Genomic DNA, 13,094 nt, shown 5'->3' with positions numbered 1-13,094 from the left:
AGGGTCACCTGTTTCAGAGTGCAACTGCTGAAAGGACTGTGTTGTAGACAGAAGATAGGTTGTTTATTTCTGTTAATAAATAGGGGCAAAATTCACAGGGAGGGGTTTCTTGGTGGTATGATGGAATATTTGCCATGAACTCAAAGCCTTTGTGACATATACTTTATGTGGAATAAGAGATATACTATTAAACAGAATATAGCATCTCCAAAAGTGAGGGAGAGCCTTCTGACTGATCTGTTATCAGTAGCAAACTTCTAATTATTGAATCTTCTTCAGATTCTTAAATATATTGAACACATACCTGTGCTTATACAGTTATGTATCGTAATTAAAAATAATGATAAAACACATACATTGATGCAAAAGAAGAAGACAGAATATATAACAATTTCATTATTTATTGATAAATGAAATAGGCATTGTGAATTTTCACTGAGTAAAGCAGCGGGAACAGGGAGAAGAATACAGTGATGTTGGTGCTGTATTTGAAGGAATCAAATACGTTTAGTCAATCTTCTTTTATGTCTTCAAATTACTTGCATTTTCCAATGAATTTCAGCTGAAGAGTTCTACCACTGTAACTGATGAGGAAACAAAGCAAAGAATCCATTATGATAAGTCAAGAATCTACTGACTGTCATCGTGCAACCAAAAGAAGGAATCTAGTATTCAGCAAGGGAACTGAAGGTTCCCCCGAAATTGACCAAGGAGCTATTTCCTTCTATCCCCAAACAGTAAAATAGTAAAATATACTGTTAAACACCACCTCACTGTTCATTTCTGTTAGAAAATAATTTATTTTAAAAGAGCTGCCAATAAAAGTGCTCTTTTATTGTCACCAACTGTATTTAGTAAACTTTATACTCACATATATGCATTACAGAAGAAACACTGATTATCATAGGTTGTTCCATCAGAGGCACAGTGCGGATTGTACTCTTTCGTGCAGCCTTCTTTTGGGTAATTCTTACAATAAATCTACACAAAAAGCAAATGATATATTTGGGGAAACACCCCTGCTTCCATCTGGGAGTGCTTATTGATAGAGCCAGACAGGAACTTCTTGTATATTGATTGCAGGACTAATTGAAACTGCTGTAACGGAAGCCAAATGTATAAGGCTGGATAAAGAGGATGAAGTCTAAACTGTAGGTTCTGCTCATGTGAGTTTTATATTGAAGCCACATCAAAGTTGTGAAGAAAGAAGAACTGGATACATCAAATAAAGTCAAGCTGTTGGAAGAACTCATTTGCATTGCAAGTCACTTCAGCATATGGTGAATTATTATAATGCATGTTTTACTAGGATGACCCAGTGCAGATTGTATAAAAAGATAGACCCTTTGCTAAGATACATTACCTTAATGAATTTAACCAGCATGTAATTATAGTATAGTACCACCTCTGACTATTTTGAGATCTGGGAGTACTGGTTTTATTGCCCTGTACAGGAAATTCTGTGCAGCATCAGGGTTTTATGTTTGAAAATGTCAAAAGAGCTGAAGTTGAAATTGAAATCAGGGTCAGTGTATTTACAAAATACATGAGGGTTGAGGGGGAGAAATGGAGCAATTGCAAAAGTAACTGAAGAAAAACATAAGCATGAAATTAGTTGTGCTCAGGGAGCTGTTCGTAAATTTAAAATGAAGCTTTGGTGGTGGTAGCTGTAAAACAAATGGAACAATAATGAGAAACAATCTCAATGGTAATCAGAGAGTAGGGGGGAGAATGACTGAAGTGGTTACAGCAAGCATCTAAAGAGATTTCAAATTTTGGCCTTGGCACCAAAGCAGCCAACGACTGATCAAACTTTAGGCCTTGCAGGGGCCAGAGTGAGAGGGAAAGAGAGTGGGAACACGCCCCTCTCCTCTTCCCTTTAGCCATGCAATCTATGGCTTTTTGGGAAGTATAGTTGGAGCATGGTAGCCCTGAAATGACCATACATTTCCCAAATTTCATTCCTACAGACCCGGGCATTCTGTAAATTACTCCATGTGACTAACCTTGTTTCAATAGTCATTATCCTATACCAGTGATGGCTAACCTTTTTGTCATCGCTTGCCAGGAGCATGTGCGCTCACACCCATAATTCTATGCGCCCACCCCCGCGCATACATGCGTGACCCCCCCACCCCCCTGCTCCTGACACGCGATGGCATGGTGGGCCCGGTATGCCCGTTTTTCTCTCTCCCCAGGCTCCAGAGCCTTTCTAAGAGCTTGGGGAGGGTGAAAACGGCCTTCCCCACCCCCTAGAGGCCCTCCGGAGGCAGGAAACAGCCTGCTTTCCTACTTCTGGTGGCCCAAAAACCAGTTGGGCAGTGCGCACATGTGCGCCAGAACTGAGGTCGCATGCCTACCAATATGGCTACACGTGCCACCTGTGGCACGCATGCCATAGGTTTGCCATCACGGCCCTATACAGTACTTTCCAATTTTGTCCAATTGAAGTCTACAAACAGACATGAGAGTTTTAATAGCACATAGATGTTTCTTTGATCATTGAACAGTCAACCCAGAGTTCTCCATCAAAGCACAAATGACCAGGGTCAAATTATCCAACTTCAGATATATTATACAAAGACTTCTCTGGAGAAGAAGAGAAGGAAAGAGAAGAAGTGACTAGCAGCAATGTGGATGAATTCAATTACAGTGGTAATGGGCACACCATGGAAGAACTGAAAAACTAAGCTACGGATAAATTGTCACAGAGAAAATCTATCTATATGATTGCTAGGAGTTGAAACCGACTTAATGGTACATAATCAATTTATCAACTCTGAAGTTGCCCTGACCAAGGCCATCTTTGAGGCTTCAGTGTTGCCACAACGGAGATGAGGGTTAGGGAGGGAATAGAGATAGCTGGGGATTTGTAGCCAAAACTGTTACATACGGACGTATGCAGGAATTTGCATGGCTGCCGTGGATTGGATGTAATTTGCGGCGGGAAAATTAAACTACTGTCAGTGGCTGGCTGGCAAGCCAGATGGCTTTAAAAAGTCAAGCTGTGGCTGCCGAGCCAGCAGGACTGATTTGGAGATGACCTGATTAAACTAAGAGACCCAAGTTCTGGAGTCCGTCTCTTCTCTTCCCGCGCCTCGAACTTATCACTGGTGACAAGGGTGGGATTGTAGAAGAAGAAGGACAAAGAACTGACCCTCACCACGTGACACCGCAGCCATCACACAGCAGGACGCTACATTGGCCAACTGGATAATGGCTGCCAACCCATCACAAGCTTCTGCCGTCTTCGACCCATGGTCGGAGGAGTGGCACACATACATGTGTCGATTCTGCATGTACATGGAAGCGAACAACTACCAAGACCTCCCCGACAACCGAAAACGGGCTCTATTCCTGACCTACTGTGGGACCAAGGTATTCAAGATGGCCCAGACCCTTGTATCACCAGCTGACATAGAATCTCCTGGACAATGCTGCAAAACACTCTGTGACCACTACGTGCCAGTGGCAACACCCATGGTCAGCAGGAATGAATTTTACCGCCGGCACCAGAGAGAGGGTGAGACCATTAATGATTTCATGGCCAGCCTGAGACAGTTAGCGGCCAAGTGTGAATTCATCAACCCAGAGGAAATGATGAGGGACCGCATCATACTGGGCATGAGGGACACCAACCTACAAAAGAAATTGCTGGTGTGGCAGGGAGTGGATTTCAAGGTTGCCATGGAGGAAGCCCGCATGGCAGAATCCTCAGACAACTCCGCCACTGACATCCTCCAGAATAGTGGAGTCCACCATGCCTGGCGGGAGAGTGATGACCCGGCAGAGTGCACTGAAGGCGAGGACAATGAGGACCCTGACGAGGCTGTCCATCGAGTCTAACACATAGCCAAGGAATGTAGAGCAACCCAACCAATTCCCACCCAACCAAGGCCCCGGTTAGATGTCCGGAAGACTGGGAAGCTCAGGGACCATCGCCATGAAGAAAGATACTCAGTAAGACACTCAGACGCGTGCAACAGAGACAAATTCCACGTAAGGCTCACCATAGAAGGAAGGTTGTGCGACATGGAATTGGACACGGGATTGTTCTTCACAATAATATCGTGGGCGACCCTGAAGCAGCTAAACCCAAAGTTTCCACGGAGCGAGCTGAAGCCCCAACACATACAACTGAATGACTACCAGGGAAATTCAATCCGCATCCTGGGAAGAGCAGAGGTCAGAGTCATTTTCTGAGACTTTTGCGGCCATCTTACACTAATGGTGGTCGAAAATGACCGGCCCACATTGCTTGGGGTAGAGTGGTTCAAACCCCTGGGGCTAGGCATCACTGGGCTGCACAGGATCAATGGAAATGAACTGGACCAGCTGTTGAATGAATTTTGGGACGTGTTTGATGGAAGCCTAGGTAAATATACGGGGAAACCCATATCCTTTAGCCTAGACCCCAGGGTAAACCCAATAAGGCTTAAGCATTGACGGATGCCATTTGCTCTCAGGCCCAAGGTAGATGAGCAATTAGATAAGCTAATTGCTCAGGGGATACTCGAGCCAGTTGACCATGCCACATGGGAGACCCCAATAGTGACCCCAATGAAGCCAGATGGGTCCATCAGGATATGCACTGACTATAAGTGCACGCTAAACAAAGCATTGCAGCAAAGCGCTTATCCTGTGCCCATGTGCAGCATCTCCTGCATTCATTGGGAAACGGCAGGGTTTTTGCAAAATTGGACCTTGCTCAGGCATACCAATAATTGCCACTGGATGTGGCAACAGCAGAGGCACAGACTATTATGACCCACAGGGGGGCATTCAAATGCAATTGACTGCGATTTGGGGTTAGCATGACCCCAGGGCTGTTTCAAAGCCTTATGGAGCGACCCTTGTAAGGCATCCCGGGAGTCATTCCCTACTTTAATGATGTGTTAATCTCAGGGGAGACAATGGAACAACTCATGAGTAGGGTAAGAGAAACCCTGAAGAGATTTCAAGAGAGGGGCCTCAAGATAAAAAGAGAAAAGTGCAAGTTTGGGGTAAAACAAATCAAGTTCCTGGACTACCTCATTGATGGGAATGGCATCCACCCCACAGACAGCAAGGTGAAGGCAATAAGAGAAGCCCCCACACCCACAAACAAAACGGAGTTACAAGCGTTCCTAGGATTATTGAACTTTTATGGCATTTTTTAAAAGCAAAAAGCAACAGTTGCTGAACCGCTCCACAAACTCCTTGGGAAGACGACCGCCTGGAAGTGGGGCCAATGCTTTCACCTCCATTAAACAGCTGCTGTCCTCAGACAGTGTCCTCATGCAATACACGGAAACCCTTCCACTGCTACTAACATGTGACGCTTCCCCATTCAGAGTTGGAGCCATTCTCAATCATCGATTGCCTAATGAATCCGAAGCCCCCATAGCATTCTATTCCAAGACATTGTCCCCACCCAAGAGGAACTACAGCCAGTTGGACAAGGAACCACTGGCACTATTGGCCGGGGTCAAGCGATTCCATGAATATTTGTACGGCCGACATTTCGAACTAATAATGGACCACAAGCCCCTGCTGGGACTGCTCACAGGAAACAAGCAAACCCCGAACTTCATAGCACCCCGAATGACGAGATGGTCTATCTTCCTCACCGGCTACAACTACACACTAATCCATCGCCCAGGCCCCAGCATCAGCAACACAGATGGCCTCAGCAGATGCCCAACATCGGAACTAGTGGAAGACCAGGCACCGGCCACACAAGTACTCCTGATCATCGTCAACCCTGCCAGCCAAACCACCGTGAATGAGATCGCAGACCAAATCAGAAGGGACGCAACACTAGCCAGAGTTCTGAACTGAGTATTGAGGGGGTAGCCACAGGGAATGGTAGGAGAGAAATTTAAAACATTTGAAAACAAGAGGACAGAGTTGTCAGCAATGAGGGGGTGTCTATTGTGGGGGGGGAGAGAGTGGTTGTGCCAAGAAGCCTGAGACGACAAGTACTAGAGACATTGCATGCGGGGCACCCAGGAATCATGTGCATGAAAGCACTCACCCGGAGCTACCTCTGGTGGCCTCAAATCGATAAAGACATCACGAAGTGGGTGGCAACATGCATGCCCTGCCAGGAGACAAGACTGGTGCCCCCCCACAAAACCCTGAGGGAGTGGGAGGCACCCAAAGGTCCGTGGTGACGGATACACATAGACTTTGTGGGACCCATGGGGGGGGCAAATGTTTTTAATTGTCATTGATGCATATTCGAAGTGGCTAGAGGTAATTTTAATGCCATTAATGACAACAGAGGCTACCATCTGGGCATTGAGAAGGTTGTTTGCGACACATGGATTACCCAATGTGTTAGTATTGGATAATGGGCCACAGCTGACCACTAAGGCCATGGAAGTATTCTTGGCCAAACTAGGGATAAAACATGCCTTAGTGACACCGTTTTGTCCGGTGGGAAACAGGCAAGCTGAATGAATGGTGAGACTCACTAAAGAGACCCTCACCAGGATGGGCCCTGGGAATGGACAGGAGAAAATTGACAAGTTCCTCCTCGCCCAACATATAATCCCAGTTCAGCTACCCATCGGAGCCCAGCCGAGATGTTAATAGGTAGGAAGCTACAGTCCCGGTTGGACCGGTTACACAAGGAGTACCACCCGGAGACCCCACTATATTTGGCCAAACCCAAAAGGAATTTTAATGTAGATGATTTGGTGTTTGCTCATAACTATGCAGGGCACCCTACATGGATAAAGGCTAGGATAGTTGCAGTTACGGGCCCCAAGTCAAATAAGGTGGAGTTGGAGGATGGTAAAATATGGAGAAGGCACATTGACCAACTCTGGGCAAGGTGGGGAGAATCCCAGTTAAGATCCAGAGGGAGGGAAAACAATGAGGAAAAAACACAAGCCACAAGACTGGAGTCCCTGCCCTGGGGAACATACACACCGGAGCTGGGAAACACCAACAACAATACACCAGTCCTACCTATTCACACACCCATTGCACTAAACTCAAGCCTGAGAGTTAGTATTGGGTACTTACCAAAGTCAGACGAAAGCACACCAAGTAGTCTAGGGCCAGGAAGCGGGGAAGTGAGGTCAGAATCCACCTCACGCAGCGAAGAGTTCCAGGAGATTCCATCGCAGCCAGCCGGAGCAACAACAGGGCCGACCAAGCCGGCTGAAATCCCAGAACCAAATGAGCTGCGCAGGCCCAATCGGACGATCCGGCTCCCCACCTACCTATGTAACTACGTCACATACATCGACCATGGGGTGGACAATTTTTCAGCTAGGAGGGGAGGGGTGTTACGTACGGGCATACGCAGGAATTTGCATGGCTCCCACAGATTGGATGGAATTCGCGACGGGAAATTAAACTACTGTCAGTGGCCGGCTGGCCGGCAAGTCGGATGGCTTTAAAAAGTCAAGTCGCAGCTGCCGAGCCGGCAGTGCTGATTTGGAGATGACCTGATTAAACTAAGAGACCCAAGTTCTGGAGTCTGTCTCTTCTCTTCCCACACCTCGAACTTATCAAAAACAAAATACTTTCCCCTGAGAACCAAGGACATTCCAACAGGTAGCTGAAGAGAGGAGGAGTGATGTTACCAAGCAACTGGACAGCACCCTAATTGGACCATGTGACTGGTTGTTTGGGAAAAGGGGAAAACTTTTATTTTTTGGTAGCTGAAAACTGTGGGAACCTTTAGAGTTGGTTTTCACCAGTCTGTGCCAATATGATATATCCAATAAGCCTATTCTTTGAGGAATCTACCTGCCATGGAGTTTTGTATTCTATGGGTGTATTACTTGAAACCTGGACACAATTCATAATCAAATCATGAAATACAAGGGACTTGAATAAGAATAATTTTTTGTGACTCACCTTGAGATCCTTTGCAGTGGCAACATCTGCAACCAAAACATTCAAAATGAAAACACTTAGAACAAATCTATACCATCTTATATTTTGTTCTCTTCATCTCAAAAGGTATGGTTTTCGTCTATTTCTGTATATATCTTAGCAGCCGATGTTCTTGGACTTAATATAAAATTTAACAGAGGGGCATCCTAAAACAGATTCAGAGCCAAGCTAACCATGTTGGAATCAGTGGAGCTTCTGCTTACATTACAAATGTTTCCAATTACATGTAAGAGCCACGTAAGAGACTGAGACATGACACCATTGGTGTCTTTGCACAGAAAATGTTAAGTACTCGGGAAAAGTACTAACAGTGGTTAAAAGAGTTAAAGAGTTTTGCCCCATTTTAAAAGAATTAAAAGAGTTTTGCCCCATTTTACTACCTTTCTTGCCACAGTTGTTAAGTGAAATACTGCAGTTGTTTAGTTAGTCACACGGTTGGTAAGTGAATCTGCCTTTCCCATTGACTTGGTTTGTCAGAAGGTCGCAAAAAGTGATCACATCCCCCAAGACACTGCAACTGCATTAGGGCCCCCAAGACACTGCAACTGCATTAATATATGCCAGTTACCAAGGTTCCAAATTTTGAGTGATCAGAGTGATGCTGAGGTAGTCATAGGTGTGAAAATCAATCATAAATCTCATTTTTCAGTGCCTTCGTAACTTCAAATGATCAGTAAATGAATGGTTGTAATTTGAGAACTCCCTGTAGTAAACAAAATAACTGCCATCTTTCCAAAGTCACCAGGGCTATTTTCTACACTTTGCCTGCGTAGCTTGCCAGTTCAGCTGTACAAAAAATTGTATTCCCCACAAGTAGTTTGAGTAGCCCTGATGTGCAAAATCTTCTTGCGATACAATAATCTCTGCATGATTGTAACCTCTTGCTTTCCTTTGACTCTTCTATGAATGTTCCTGAAGGACGAATCAGTTTCTACTGAGACTGATTTGAGATTGTTGGTGAATTATGGTCTTGTTTTCTCGATGACCCATCTAATGGAGTGTAAGTCCTGAAAACAAAATTCCCCCCACAAGGAAAAGTAGCAATATGAGATACAATCCACAGTTATGGGTTTGATTTTGTGAAAGATGAATTGGAAATCTTACTCTGTGGTACTTTTTTTTTTTAATTTGATTTATATGCTGCCCTTCTCCGGAGACTCATGGCGGCTTACAATGCGTTAAGCAATAGCCTTCATCCTTTTGTATATTTATACAAAGTCAGCTTATTGCCCCCACAAACTGGGTCCTCAAACTGGGTACTGATGAACACATTATTGCTAAGGTTTATAAAATGTTACTGAAACTGAATTTGGAAAGTGAACATGTAAAACATTGTATGATTCAGTAGGCAAGGGACTTTGGACACAATCTGATGCATGAACAATGGGAAAATATGTAGACGAAAGGTTTAAAATTCATACTAAACTATAATTTAAAAGAAAAATTTTATAAGATGATCAATCGCTAGTATTTAACACCGGATAAATGATCTAGAATGTATAAAGGTATTTGAAATGAATGTTGGAAATGTAAAAGTAAAGAAGGGACCTTTTATCATTTATGGTGGACATGTGATAAAGCAAAGGAATTTTGGAGTAAAATTCGTATTTTAATACAGGAAATTCTTAAAACGAAAATAAAAATGAAACCAGAAACTTTTGTAACTTTGTAACTTTGATCTTATATATGTTGACAGCAGCAAGACTGCTATATGCACAAAAATGAAAGGACATTTCGATTCCCACCATGGACAAATGGCTACAGAAGCAGATGGAGCTGGCAGCTACCATTTTGATCAAAGAGAAGAATGTAAGTCCTTTTGCTGCTACATGGAGACCGCTTCTGGACTTTGTGCTTGAGGTGGAAAAAAATGAAACCTTGATTTTGGGTTTTACTGATTAGATTGATTTGTTGTTACAGAAATGGCTAATTTATAATATTATGGAAAAGGAAAAAGTTGAGGTTTGATGTTAATGCTTTATTCTACTGCAGCAGAGGGAGTCGGAAGTCAACACTTTTTTTTTTCTTTTCTCCCCAACCCTCTCACTTTTCTTTCCCCTTCTCCTCCCCAATGTGTCTTACTATTTGCTTTTCTTTTTTTTTATTCTACAATTTAATAAAATGTTGAGAAGAAAAAAGAAATATAACCTACCTGAGTAGAAGAAGAACACCATCAGAGTAAGCAGCAGAAAGCCTCCTCGCTTCATGATTGAGTTAGTGGGTCTGGTTCTGCAGGTAGGTCTCTCCCATGCCTTTCTTCACTATATATGAGCTCTCTGCTATTTTAGTGACACAATCTCTTCCTCTTTTCAGGAGAAATTATGTAGAAATAGGGCCAGAGTTACCTGCCATGAGCAGACCTATTTCAAAACTCTTTTTTTAATGCAAAGGTCAAGAATGAAGAAACACATGTCATAATTTATCTTGAAAAGAGGAAGAGATTGTGTCACTAAGATAGCAGAGAGCTAGCATTCAGGAAAAAACTGTTCTTCCGTCTAGTTGTTCTGGTGTGCAGTGGTCTATAGCAGTGATGGCTAACCTTTTTGCCGTCGGGTGCCAAAAGTGGGAGGAGCGCGTGGGTTCGTGTGTGTGCATGCCAACATCCACAATTCAATGTGCCCTACCCCCCATGCATGCACGCGTGACCCCACCCCCGTCTCCCCCTGTTTTTGGCACATGATGGCCCGGTAGGCCCGTTTTTCACCCTCCCCAGGCTCCAGAGGCTTTCTAGGAATGAAAATGGCCTTCCCCACCCGCTGGAGGCCCTCTGGAGGTTGGAAATGGCCTGTTTGCCAACTTCCGGTGTGCCTGGAAGGCCTGAAAATCAGTTGGCCTGCGCGCTCATGTGCGCTGCAGCTGAGCTAGGACAATGCTCACGTGCCCACCGATATGGCTCCGTGTGCCACCTGTGGCACGTGTGCCATAGGTTCGCCATCACAGGTCTATAGCGTCGTTTTGAGGGTAGGAGTTGAAACAGTTTATGTCCAGGATGCAAGGAGTCTCTAAATATTTTCGTAGCCCTCTTTTTGACTTGTGCAGTATACAGGTCCTCAATGGAAGGCAGGTTGGTAGTAATGTTTTTTTCTGCAGTTCTAATTATCCTCTGAAGTCTGTGTCTGTCTTGTTGGGTTGCAGAACCAAACCAGACAGTTATAGAGATGCAGATGACAGACTCAATAATTCCTCTGTAGAACTGTATCAGCAGCTCCTGATACTGAATCTCCTGAATTGGCACAGAAAGAACATTCTTTGTTGTGCTTTTTTGATGACGTTTTTGATGTTAGCTGTCCATTTTAGATCTTACGATATGGTAGAACCTAGAAATTTGAAGGTCTCTACTGTTGATACTGTCTTGTCTAGTATTGTGAGAGGTGGAAGTATGGAAGGGTTTCTCCTAATGTCTACCACCATTTCTACGGTTTTGAGTGTGTTCAGTTCCAGATTGTTCTGGTCACACCATGAAGCTAGTTGTTCAACCTCCCGTCTGTATGCAGTTTCATCATTGTCTTGAATGAGACCGATTACTGTTGTAGTTTAACAGATGGATCATTAGAGATGCAGTCATTGGTATACAGAGAGAAGAGAAATGGGGAGAGAACACAGCCTTGGGGGGGGGGGGGCTGTGCTAATTGTACAGGTATCTGATCCAATTCTGCTTAGCTTCACCTGCTGCTTCCTGTTTGTTAGGAAGCTTATGATCTACTTGCAAGTGTGTTCAGGTACCTGTAGCTGGTTTAGCTTAGTTAGAAGTGTGTCTGGAATGATGGTATTGAATGCTGAACTAAAGTCTACAAAGAGGACCCTTGCATAGGTCTTTGGAGATTCAAGATGTTGTAGGATGTAGTGCAGAGCCAATATAGATCATACCCAAGTTAAATGATGCATAGTATTGCAAGAGCATCAGTGCAAAGACATTTTAAAACATAGTGAAAGGTTACCATTTGGTCCTACAATAAAATAATAAATTGATAAATTTTCTAGATGAAAGTAATTTCCTTCATGTAGAAATATACAGAATTCTTTGGTGATAATTGTCTATCTCTAGTAGCACAAAAATAACAGAATAAGTTTGCTTATTTCAAAACTGGTTTCAAAGAAACAGCTAACACAAATATTAAAATATGCCAATACTGTAATATCAAATATAAGTGCCAGCTCATTGCAAAAAACAAACCAACTAATATACAGCACAGCTGCATTATAACTGAATACCCGGGATGCAAAATCAATGAGGAAGAAAATAGGCAAACACTGCAGCCCCAAAATGAAAGATCAGGCTGGAAAATAAGTCCAGCATGCTAAGATCAGATGCAGGCAAGATAGAACATAAGAAAGAAAAGAAGAATGGAAAGCAAGAAGATGAAAGCAACCTTATTAAGAAATAATAAAAAAGCAAATAACAGCTATAGCCAAACAGATCAGCAGGTACAAAGCTTGAATTGCATACTATAGGCAGAATCTGCAATTTCAGTCAAATCAGAAATGTTTCTACCAATCCAACAATGGATAGAGCCAGTCGAGACCCGACAAAGTAGAAACAGTGCAGTTCTGGATACAGCTATGGGACAAGCCAAAGAAATACAACAAGGATGCATCTTGGATAAAAGAGTTGGATAAAAATAAAAAAGAAGTTGAAATGAAAGAACTTATAATACAGGTAGTCCTTGACTTACAACAGTTCATTTAGTGACCATTCAAAGTTATGACGGCACTGAAACAAGTGACTTATGACCATTTTTCACACTTATGAGCATTGCAGCATCACTGTGGTCACATGATTTATATTCAGGTGCTTGACAACTGACTCCGATTTATGACGGTTGCAGCATTCTTGAGTCATGTGATCCCCCTTTGTGCCCTTCTGACTAGCAAAATCAATGGGGAAACCAGATTCTGTTACGTATTTCCAAGGATCCAACCCAATAACTCCAACATGGGGTGAGTTTAATTCAAGGAATCTTTATTTACATCATGTTTACTGTTACAGGTGATCATCTGGAGTGCGTGGTGAACCCCTGGACAATACCTTATATACCTGGGAGGCGGAGCCAAGGTAAGGAGGGGTCAAGGGAAGGGTCTGGTGGGTGGATGAGGTTAACCCCTGCCCTGCCATGGCGAGTTTGTATTAGGCATTTATATCTAACAGATTCACTTAACAATCATGTTACTAATTTAAGAACTGCAGTGATTCACTTAAA

The 13,094-nt window shown here is 43.5% G+C and overlaps 1 protein-coding gene across 1 annotated transcript; it reads right to left on the bottom strand.

The window, feature by feature from the left end:
* Window positions 1–535: 535 nt before the first annotated feature.
* LOC139309661 (ovomucoid-like) lies at window positions 536–10,103 on the bottom strand. Its single transcript, XM_070933814.1, has 4 exons — window positions 10,049–10,103; window positions 7,858–7,883; window positions 872–981; window positions 536–584 (listed from the first exon to the last, which is right to left on the bottom strand). The coding sequence occupies exons 1-4, from the start codon at window positions 10,101–10,103 to the stop codon at window positions 536–538; spliced, it is 240 nt and encodes a 79-aa protein (XP_070789915.1).
* Between the last annotated feature and the right edge of the window lie 2,991 nt (window positions 10,104–13,094).

This window comes from Pituophis catenifer, unplaced genomic scaffold (assembly GCF_029215685.1).
Source record: "Pituophis catenifer annectens isolate HBS135680 unplaced genomic scaffold, rPitCat1.0.hap2 SCAF_2, whole genome shotgun sequence".
In the NCBI taxonomy this organism is placed as follows: Eukaryota; Metazoa; Chordata; class Lepidosauria; order Squamata; family Colubridae; genus Pituophis; species Pituophis catenifer.
This window is presented reverse-complemented; position numbering and strand designations above follow the sequence as displayed.

What these genes read in the sequence shown, in the direction of transcription:
- LOC139309661 (XM_070933814.1), bottom strand. Translation starts at nt 10,103, where the DNA reads ATGAAGCGAGGAGGCTTTCTGCTGCTTACTCTGATGGTGTTCTTCTTC. An exon ending in GGTGTTCTTCTTCTACTCAG is followed by an intron (nt 7,884 to 10,048) that starts GTAGGTTATATT and finishes TTTTGGTTGCAG; the next exon opens with ATGTTGCCACTGCAAAGGAT. An exon ending in TTCTTCTGTAATGCATATAT is followed by an intron (nt 585 to 871) that starts GTGAGTATAAAG and finishes TTTCCTCATCAG; the next exon opens with TTACAGTGGTAGAACTCTTC.